The sequence below is a fragment of the Acipenser ruthenus genome, chromosome 23, assembly GCF_902713425.1.
Source record: "Acipenser ruthenus chromosome 23, fAciRut3.2 maternal haplotype, whole genome shotgun sequence".
Classification (NCBI taxonomy): Eukaryota; Metazoa; Chordata; class Actinopteri; order Acipenseriformes; family Acipenseridae; genus Acipenser; species Acipenser ruthenus.
The window spans coordinates 2,240,001-2,251,222 of record NC_081211.1 but is presented as its reverse complement, the minus strand read 5'-3'; the positions used below and the strand labels follow the sequence as shown (position 1 = coordinate 2,251,222).

The following is an 11,222-nucleotide window of genomic DNA, read 5'->3' as shown; positions in this document are numbered from 1 at the left end:
ATTAATATTTGGATTTAAAAAAATATGTTTCTGGATTCAGTAATATATTTTCTGTATATTTCTTATTAATTATAATGATGAAACTGATCATCTTATCCTGTGTAAGTTTCAGTTTGCCTTTTAAGCTGATTCAATATTTTGTGATAATGCAATGTATTATTATTAGTTTTTTTATTTTAGCAGACGCCTTTATCCAAGGCGACTTACAGAGACTCGGGTGTGTGAACTATGCATCAGCTGCAGAGTCACTTACAACTACGTCTCACCCGAAAGACGGAGCACAAGGAGGTGAAGTGACTTGCTCAGGGTCACACAATGCGTTAGTGGCTGAGGTGGGATTTGAACCGGGGACCTCTTGGTTACAAGCCCTTTGCTTTAACCACTGGACCACACAGCCTCCTTTCTAAGAAAATAATAGTTCCTACCACAAGCTTCTCACTAATTGCATGTCCCACACATCTTATTGTAAATATTTAAAAAAAATAATGTAGGGCATAATACAGAATCTAATGGATTTTTTATTAAGACACATTGCTGAACAATATGGTCACCCCCTAAAGCCAAGAGTGAAATGAACATTCCTATGCTTTTCTTATGGCTATATTATGCATTTACCATAGTTTATCATGCTTTGCCGCATGTTTTTAATATTCTGTGCAGTTCTTTACAATGCCAACTTATCCTTACCAGCTGGATTTAAGAATCAGCATATTAAAAGACAGCTGAAGAGTTTATTCTCCATTACCTCCACCCCCCCCCCCCCCCCCCTTTTGATTCTATGCTTCAGATAAAACAATAGCCGTGCGTTTCACTCAAGGGAAACAAAGATTTCAAAGAAAGGCAATTTCACATGACAGGGGAAACATCTGGAACATCTGTAGAGTGTGGTTCTAGATGCACAAGTGATATGGTCCTCAATTTAGAATCTTACCATAAAGACATTTCCTAGAAAAGGTTCCAGTGGAAAGTTCCTCATTAAAATGATTCTCTCTGCGTGTACTACTGCATACAGCCACAGAAGGATTTAGTTTATGCCACATCAATCACTGGACAAGCACACACACACACAAAAAACCATTCTAAAGATCAACAGACTTAAAATACAAATCCAGGCACCAGCGGCAATCATAGAAAAGCTGACAGAACTGAGATACCTTTAATGAAACAATAAATACCCAACACAGAGGGATTTTTCCATTGCTTTACCTGGGGAGAAAATGTTTGATTGTGTCCCGGCACACTACGACAGCAACATGCAATCTGAAGAAGCTGGTGTCTTTTAGAGGACAAGGTGACTGCAGACCAACTTAATCAGGGAATGCAGGTAGTGAGCAAGCTTCACCTATCGGAACAGCACACAGGGAATCAGACAGGGAGGAGGATTTATCAGGGTGTCACGACCAAAGCAGCCACATTTTAAAGATTTAACATCTAAAAGAAGCTGTTGGAACTTCAAGGGAAGGAACATTTCAAATACTTTTTACGTTTGCATTGCTTTATCACAGTCAGTCGTTTCCACTATATCCATTTCCCTGCATTTAAAATGTTGCATTATGTCTCCACCTCGTGGCGACAAAGTGTAATCCCTTTCCAGTTGGTACAGTATATTTGTGACGATCGATTGGTGTTTTTAAACAAAGTCTAGAACAAAAGCATAAGGGACAAACTTTCCTCTTCAGCTTGGGATTTCTGTATTTCAGGGGAGAATTAAATGTTTGGTTTTATTGTTAGCAGGCAACTTACCGTATGCTTTATATTTACTTTAGATTAAAAGAAAAATAATATTGAAATGGTTCATTTTCCATGGAAACTAGAACTGACACAAAATTATGAAAAATAAACAGAATATTTGATTCATTGCAATAAGAATCACTGAAGTGTCTCTAACTGCAGTGTACTTACATAGCAGTAACTTAGTAAATACATGTGCACGTACAATGGTATTATGCAGTTACAATGTGTCATTTTTTGCATGATATTTACTATGTAACTACTATGTAAATACACAGTAATAAGACACACAATGTAAAACGGTACCTAATCGCACAGAAAGACTGCACACGCGTCATACAAATGTAGAAAAACACAATGCAAATGTAATCTGAAGCTAATCTTTAATATTTTCAGCTTCTTATTAAATTCATTTTGTAACTTCCCTTAGCACAGGCCAGGATTCTGTCTTTAAATTTTCAGTCTGGGGTGGTTTGGAAACAGCGGCAATAAATAATACAATAAATTAGGCAAGTGTAGATTCCTCAGTGGAATTTGAAGATTCGCACAAAAAGCAGCGTTCCTTGTAAAATCATTTTATAAAAAGTGATCCAAAAGGAGAAAAAAAGCATAAGGCTTTGAATTATAAAAGATGTGGTTGTGAATTTTTAAGAAGCTAAAACTAGTGTGTGTAAATAAAAAAGATCAAGCCCTGTTTTAAACAAATGACCATACGTAATAAATATCCATAAATGGAATTGAGGATATATATATATATCATTAAAACAAAATACATATAACTGCGGTGCAAAAATCCGATCATTGAAGTCAATAGTTCTCCAGTTTGTATGGGTGTGGTCTTTAGCCGATTTCTCTAGACACTAAACTATAACTTCACTTCCTGTGCAACAGGTATTAGGGCTCCATGTGCCACACGCTCACAGACTGTATGTGGGGTCCAAATACCTTTTGCACAGGAAGTGGATTTATAATGTTGTGTAAATAAAGTCCAGAGTCAAAACTGACATGTGACTAATAGGAGTACATATAATGAGTACATAACAAAATTATACAAAGTTAAATGTTTAGTAAATATAAAGTATTCCTTTAAACCAGTAATCTAATCGTGTGCTATTGACTTCTCACAACAGTGGCTTCTAACACAGCTATTACAGTGAAAAGTTGAAAGTTGAAAACTGATCAAAAAATGCTTTTATTTTCTCATACTTCTCAACAGTTCAGTCTGGTTAATAAGTTTCATGGGAAAAAATAATAATAATCAGGGAGGTAGAAAACAGGTCTTTCAGGTACTGAAACTCCATACTCATAACCTGCAATTATACACAACCAATCTGCTATATATATATACATACAAGAGCAATGTGCTAGTCTGTACTTCTTACAGCATCTTTTTATTAGAGTGATCCTATTAGCACCATGAAAAAAACTATGAAAAAATAAATTCTGTTTGCTACAAAAGAACTAAACCTGGTATAGCCAGAATAAAAAGGGTGGTTAGATACAGTACAATGAGGCACAAGAATAGTGCAGAGTCCATCATCATGTGTGCTCACGACTTGTCAGTATGAACGATGTTCATTGATCTAGCCTGCACTGCCATCCACTTGGAATTGCTTCAAGGTGCTGCCACTGTTTCCCGGTGTGTTGGTTTCTACTCACTGCCTGCTCCTGATACGATGATAGCATTCATTGCAGTATCCTTCACATTTGCTGTTGCCATAGTTCCGGCAACCACTGGCCCTGCAGGTTCTCTCGGCCTGCTCTGGATTGGCTGTGGCAGACTGGTCACTGCCAGCAGGGCCAATGGGCTCTTTCCTGGTTCCCAGGACAGCCTTCTCCATAAAATTCTCACACAGCAATTCGTGTTCGGCTGGGGGTCTGTAGTGTTGACGGTTTGGGGATGCGGTTCTCTGAAAGCGTGAATGAAAGTTATAGTGGGAACCTCAATTTGCAATGCAGCGGTAAGTCAAATGAACTGCAAAGTTATTCTTGTAAGCTAACTAACTTTGCAAAAGAGATTTTAATGATCTTGACAGCGGCAGATCTAAATAGCACCGCTCTTGTATTCTTGCTGGTGTTTAGATTCAGTTCTTTTTCAGAAAGCACCTTTTAAAACTCATGTGACCTCAACAGAGCCCTTAGAAACATTTCTAACCTGCAAGCACAGCTGGGACACCACAGTGTGTAAACCATTAACTGCAACACTAGAACAAATGTAATACTTCTTATATCCACTAGGGGTGGAGTTGTGTGGCTGGTAATAGTTTTTAAGAACCCCCTTTGGCCCTGTACTTTAAACTTTAAACTGAGTTGTAAAAAGTTACCAGAACTTGTTTTCTCTCACCTGACCAGGATGCGCAGCTGAAGGATTGCTCCCTGATCTCTGTAACCCTGTATTCTGGTTCAAGATGAAACATTTCTCACAACAGCCGTTATATCTGGGATTCCCCAGCATGCTACACCCAGGGACGCAGCACCGCGGCATGTTCCTGAGGACGGAGGAAACCTGAGGAGGCTGGTCGCTAGGAACACCAGCGTCTCCCTTCTCTGGGCCGCACTGTCCTGTTTCACCTGGAAAAGTACCGCAAGGAGTCATTCTGTGAAGCACTTCATAGTGTATCACACTACATTCATGTAGAAACAAGAAGCCATCTCATGATGCAATCCAAGTGCAGCTGATTATTTTTGATACAGCATGTTACTGCATGCTTGTTAATCTCACATGCTGTAAAAAAAAAAAAAGGTGTGGACACAAGCCTGAATTACATCACAATTATATACTAAATCTTGGATCTTGGACTTGCACCTCAATATATCCTCACCGCAGTAGTTAACAGGGTGTTTGGTCCAAGTATAATGCTCCCTTGTAAATTCACAATTTGCTAAAGCCCTTCACTAATTAGCTGTTTACAATATTTTTTTTATGTTTGAGCTAGAGGTCAAAACCACATTTCTATGGCTTAGGTGCAAAGGGTTGCCCTGTGTGACAATCTGGACCTGTTCAATGCACCTACCCTGGGAAGCAATATAGCAAACGGTGCAGCGGCCAAAGTGCTGTGGGGTCCCGAAGTATTGGCAGCCTGGGGTGATGCACAGCTTCCCATTGTCTTTACTGAGGGAGACAGGGTCTTGCAGCTCCTCGCTGTGCATGCTGAACGAGGGATGAAGCCCTTCCAATGAGGAAGAGGGCTGCGGACCCTCGGGCCTCGAAGCCTCTGCTCTGATCTGCAAGCACGCGAAACACAAACCATTAAAGGTCCTAGTCTCCTTCTTGCAGATTATACACCTCCCTCCCAGGAAGTCCAGGATGCTGTCTGCAGGCTCTTGGGGAGAGACCTCGTTCTCCGTGAAAGTGTCTCTAACCAGTCTCTGAGAGGGATCGGAGAACACCGCAGCCTGAGTCAAATTACCAGGCTGTGGAGTTCTGCAATTCTGGACGCTGACCTCGTTAAAAAAGGAAAGGTTAGAAGATGCAGCAGGAGCCGATGCCGGCCCAGTTGGCAGCTTCACCTCCGAAGGGCTGGCGTTCCCATAGAAAGTAGTTCGATCCGAGGAGTTCTCTTTCCGGTCCTGTCTCCTGGACTCCTGGTGAGAATGACAGGACCTGGGAGGCGGACCTTTGCTTTGAAAGTCTTTGAAACACTTGTGGCAGAACGGCTGGGTGAACTTGGAGCAGAAGTAGATACAGCCCGATGTTAGGCAGTTGTCTGCGGTGATAGAGAGGCCCGACGGAGAGAAATGGTTTTCCTGTTTCCTGCTCACATCCTGCGCCCTTTCGCTTTCCATCGTTAATTCAACCTGCCTGCAAGTATGGTGCACTAATTTGAAGTAGTCCTGAACCAAGCTGAGATCCTCTGGTAAATTATTTCCTTGCAACCTGAAGACAATTAGAACTAGAATTAGAATTACACAGCAGTACAGTCATCAAAGCCCCTCCACCAATCAAAATGCTCAATTCACAAACATTCCTAGACATCATATTGGGTTTTTGTTGAAACAGCTTAGTGTGAAGTGTATTTAGACAATCGAGACTGGTCCCTGTTATACAGCATTATCTCACCGTTAAAAAAAAACAATGATGAACACTGGTTTGAAATAACCCTGTCACCAAGAAGGCTAACGTGAGGAAACAGAAACAAAGGAAAAACTGCACGTCCACTCACCGGGCTGCAAAGACTGTCTCGGTCACATTGCCTTCCAAGTAAACAGCAGTAATATTGAGGTACTTGTTAAGAAACTGCTGTTTAGTGCGCTGCTCTGAGTCAGGAAGAAAGGGAGCTGGCAGGGCCACCATTCCATGTGCAGTGGGCATAACTAGTGGCAACGCGTCCATTTCTGTAACGATATCAAGAATGATAAACCTCTGGGATGGGATTTACAGATAAAACATTTGAGCGTGATTTTATTTCTTCAGTGCTGTGGTGAGACATCATAATGTATTGCATCAGCAGTGAGTAGGAGTGCAGTGGTCCACAGCACTGAATCCCAGAGCTCTGGAATTCCCCACAGTTTTAAAAAGCCTGTTTTCTATGAATAATAATATGAATATCTTCAAATGAGACACAATTGTTCCATTATTCTGCTTGTAGGTTTATAGTACAGAAACCAATCAGCGATCCTACAGTACAGAAAAGGTGATCTTCACTTAATTGGTGTATATATATATATATATGTGTGTGTGTGTGTGTGTGTGTGTGTGTGTGTGTGTGTGTCGGTGTGTGTAGTTTTTTGGGGGTTGTTTATACGTAATGCCATTTATTTTAGGAGTTAATACACGTTCTAATACATTTTAAAACACATTCTGGAACAATTTGGTGACTTCATTATCTTCATTATGACTTAAACAACTAATTGAAAGTATGAATTATTTCAATATGCCAGCCATGAGGCAAACAGCCAAGGTACATGGAAGCAGCAATTTACCCAACTAATGAAACTAAATAAACAAGTGAAAAAAACAAGATTCTTAGCTTAATAAATGGGAGACCAGTGGTATCACAGTAAATGGATGTTTAAAATGTGCTTGGGGAGTCTATGATCAGCAGGGTCTAGACTCCTGTCAGGATCATACATAAATTCTCATGAAATTCTATCCACAGAATCCTAACATATAGCTAAAAACACACTAAAAACGCTTCACATAGCCTTTTCTCTAAGAAGTGAAGTGAAAGCTGCAGCCCTGACCCTAACCCTAACCCTAAGCCTAACCCTAACCCTAACCCAAACCCTTACCCGCTCCAGGATTGCTGACATTCACCAGTGGGGTGAAGTGGTGACTTGAGTATCCCAGGACCACCGGGAAACGGCAACACTCATCAGACTCCCAGAGGAGTGGCAGATACACCCCTGCAGGATTAGGAACTGCATCTGAGGAAACAGAACTGCTTTCCTTAGAGCTTCCTGCGAATGAGGTTAAGAACAACAGAAAACTCCATTAAAAAACAGAGGTTGACATGAAATCAGAAAACGTGTTGAAAGCGGTTTGTCCTAAACAGCTGAATCAGGGTCCTCTAGCAAAGCAGGTTTTTTAATATTTGGATTCACTGCTGTTAGGATTAATACAATATTCCCCAACATGTTTTACCTGGGCAAGAGCTGGAGCTCAATATCAATTTAACTGGTCCTAGCTATTGCCTGATTCGCCGAACTATAAGGACTGCTTTAAGAAATGTTTTGTCAAGGGCTGTTTTTTTTAAGCTTATTTTGATGAATTAAATCAACTTTTCTGCTGATTTAAAAGTTGTTTTTCAACTGTTTTAGATTAGTTTATTCGAATTATTTTTTTTTTTTTCTCAGCACCGTTTAAACCTAAAATAAATATCAACGCACGAGATGACTTACCGGCAATGACAATAATTGGCCTTCTGATGATGTTTGCCAAAACATGCAGATAGATATCTTGATAGAAATTAATCAGAGACGTCTCTGCTTTTGCCTTTGGGTCGGCCGTCTTCACTATATTCTGCCATTCTTCAGCGCAGAACTGATGGAATCACAAGAGACCTTTAGTATCAGATATGAAGACCAGATCTAAACTGGTTACAAATTAGAGACGCCGACCCCATAAGTGCACGCATTTGAACAGCATAAATAATTACACGATTTAAAAAAGAAGTCACACAAATGTATTCAATTCAAGATCAATAAAGAAACATTGCAGTGCTGTCCAAAAACACTAATGTTTAGTATTTCATGTAGCATATAAGAAGTGTTTTGAATCTGAACTAGAGTATTTCTATATGGGGATTCCCTTATAAATGTTTACCATAGTAAAACTGTACCAAAGTGTAATAAAGCACAGTGAAAGCATTGTAAAGAATAGCAAGGTACGGTAAACATATTAATAAACACGTCTAACCAATGTAAAATACGGTAAATGCATAGTAGAACCATGGAAAAATACAGTTGGGAACTTTTATAATGGCTGCGTGATTTTAGCCAGTCATAGTATAATCAATTTACAATCCATACAAAATACCCCTATTATAGCCCCTTCAGTCACTGTGTGTGCACAATTGTACCATGATAAACTCCCTATCTATGTATTTATTTTATAATGCATATATAATGCATATATGACTTTTCTCAGTTATGGCAAGGCAACTTCTCAAACATTTAAATAAAAAATCATGACCAAATGGGATATTGTTATATTTTCTTTCTTTGTGTGTGTGTGTGTGTGAGTGTGTGAGTGTGTGTGTGTGTGTGTGTGTGTGTGTGTGCGTGTGTGTGTGTGTGTGTTTAACAGAATTTCAAGGACTGACTAATCGCACGTACACTGTTTTCTAAAAAACTTTTTGAATGTGCCATGTGCCCCAGTGTGCAGCTTGGTTAATGCACGGTCTTGTATTGAGAAGATGACTCATTTAACAGTGAAAGCCTTTCCAGTCACAAATCCTCTCTCTGTGAGGTTTACTTGTCCCAGCCTGCCAGGCAGTGTACCTGAAAAAACACACTGCCACTAAACAGGAACCAAATACAATGGACCTATTGTACACCAGTGCAGTATAACAAGCACCTGCAGTTACTGATTAACCAGAAACTAGCAAAACCTGTGTTTACATGGCAAACAACGCTTTGCACTAAAGCTTAAAAAAGTCCCATTCATTTTGATAGAGGTACAGTATATGCAAACGTTGACAAAGAATATATCTACAGCAAGGGAGTCCACTCCAGGTTTAACAGGTAAAATGAGATAATGAACCACTTGAGGGTGTGGATGGAGGTTTAATTGGTTCACTTAAACAATTCAGAACAGTACTGAAACAAAGACCAAGACTTTAACGCCCAGCTTTGACCTCCCCTGATCTATAGCCCTACATTTGTGAAAGCATGCTTTGAAGGTATGGGTGCTGTTAAATTTAGATTTTTTTTGACTGCTGTGATCGTACTGAAGGCTGCATCCTGGTGCTTGTGTAGTACTCACCCCAGAGTCAGGAGGGAGGTGAGCTGAGGTGTATCGGGCTGCTCTCCTGGGTGCTGCCAGCCTGAGCTCGGCCGCACTGCTTTCAGCCAGGGTGCGATAGAGAGCAGCGTGGAGCACAGAGTCAGCATCACACACTCCCCACATGTAAAGAGACACGGCGTCCAGCAGGCTGTTGTTTTTCCCTGGAGGGAGGGAGGGAGGATGAATGGCATTGACAGCGTGTGTATTAAACCATGGCAGTTTTACACCCATCTGAAATCCCTTGCCCTCCGTCGGCTACAATCTGCCACAGTTCAGCCTTCTGTGCACTTTATCAGAAAGCAGAACCTGTTGACTGGTTTATATTAATAACAAAAGAGAGTGGAGAAAATAATTAAACTTTTTAGAGCTTCAACCAATGTGTGTCTGTGTAACAAATACACGCTCACGGATTTAATGTGATGTTGCTTATGCTCCCGGGAATACAATAGAAACCCCTGCCATAGCATGGTCAACAAGGCTGTAGGGTCACCATGGACCACCAGAATATGGAAATGTCTTTTAATACAGAATTATTGCATGAAACCGTAGCCGATCATGTGGTAAGAATACTTAACATTACAAATATTATAACTAAGTAAAGAGCTACTGTATATAACAGAGCTTAGTAAGGATACTGGTAGTATTACAGTACTTAGTAGCTCGACTAATAGTGGCTTATAAAGAACACAGCCGTAACTCCTTTTTAAATAAAAGTATCTAGCTTTTTTATCCTCTTGATGTTTTCAAATATTTTGAAGGCGCATTATGAGGCGTAAATACAATATAAACATGAGAAATCAAGTACCAGGATTCTTCAGTGGAAAGAGCCGCCTGACTTGTTTGCTCCAGTTCAGGCCTCGGCTGTCTTCAAAGCGTCTCAGGAGGCGCGGGTCACAGAGAGATTCTTTGATGAGGTCTCTGCACCGCGCGCTGGAAGACTTGTATCCACACAGGTGCACGCTGTGCTGGTGCAGGGAGCGGAGGTGGTGAATGGAGGGTCTCTGACTCAGCCGCCTAGTAATATCTGCTGCTATACGTTCTCTCAGTCTCAGCGCTTTGGTCAGATTGCTGTCTTCAAGTGACTGGGGTAGGGGGTTTCTTACTTCCATAGCAAATAAATACTGCAAGAAAAGGCAATAGTAATGTATTATTATTATTATCTTTATAAAACCGATGATATTGAAGGAGTGGATACACCATTTAAAGTACCTCATATTATTTTGTTACAGTCTTACTTGATCAGATGCAGTACTGAATAAAACGTGCTTGCAGTTTCTACAGATTGAAGAATAGCAGAGTGAGGTACTGGGGCTATTGTAATGAAGTAGATTAGCATTCAAAATGGATACACTTTTGATTTCTATATTATTTCCGAAGCCATGTAAGGTGCATGTGAGGGCTTGTCTTGTCGTGGTCATCTCAAAAAGACTCAATACAACAAACAGCTGCCCACTCAAGATTTACCGTTAATTTCTATCGTTGGGCAAATAATAGTACAAAATGATGTACAGCACCCTTTCAGAACACTGACAGAATGTCACATCCAAATTCAACAGCCTCATTTAAATACACTGCACAAAGCATTTCCTTCTTCACTGCACCACATACAGAGAAATACACAAATTAGTGGTGGTGTATGTGGTGACTACAGCTATAGGCCCTACCACCATGTTAAACTTATGAACTGTTAAAAACTGAACTTGGTATAGTCGCATCTCATAATGTGGTTTCTTCTCTCTTTTTTTTTTTGTGATTTTAAAATTTTTGTAAATATAAACCCTAATCACAAAGTTTTAACTCGCAAATTATTTAGTGGTGAAATACGTTTATATTTATAAAAAAAAAGAGTGTAAAACTATTTCAAAAAACAATATCAAACTGTATTTTATTTCTCGTTGTGTAACATGAAGTGGGAATTTTATTCTTTTTAAAAAAAAGGAGTTAAAGAATGGAGGAAATGCAATAAATGCCTTGGGCCATATTTTGAAAACATTCCCATCATTCTTTAAGTCCGATGTTTTTAAAATACAAAAATTCCACTTCA

At 39.9% G+C, this 11,222-nt stretch overlaps 1 protein-coding gene across 4 annotated transcripts in view; it reads right to left on the bottom strand.

Moving 5' to 3' along the window:
- Positions 1 to 2,904: 2,904 nt before the first annotated feature.
- Positions 2,905 to 11,222, bottom strand: part of LOC117413426 (tumor necrosis factor alpha-induced protein 3-like) — a 13,396-nt gene continuing 5,078 nt past the window's right edge. For 3 of the 4 annotated variants that reach the window (XM_034022604.3, XM_034022605.3, XM_058997405.1), the window contains 8 exons: positions 9,984 to 10,299; positions 9,158 to 9,339; positions 7,573 to 7,714; positions 6,964 to 7,131; positions 5,895 to 6,066; positions 4,746 to 5,608; positions 4,076 to 4,302; positions 2,905 to 3,641 (listed from right to left, as the gene is read on the bottom strand). In XM_034022604.3, coding sequence (XP_033878495.3) covers positions 3,387 to 3,641; positions 4,076 to 4,302; positions 4,746 to 5,608; positions 5,895 to 6,066; positions 6,964 to 7,131; positions 7,573 to 7,714; positions 9,158 to 9,339; positions 9,984 to 10,287 — 2,313 coding nt within the window. In that variant the 5' untranslated portion in view covers positions 10,288 to 10,299 and the 3' untranslated portion in view covers positions 2,905 to 3,386. The remainder of the gene's footprint in view (positions 3,642 to 4,075; positions 4,303 to 4,745; positions 5,609 to 5,894; positions 6,067 to 6,963; positions 7,132 to 7,572; positions 7,715 to 9,157; positions 9,340 to 9,983; positions 10,300 to 11,222) is intronic. The other variant, XM_034022606.3, reaches the window with a different exon arrangement.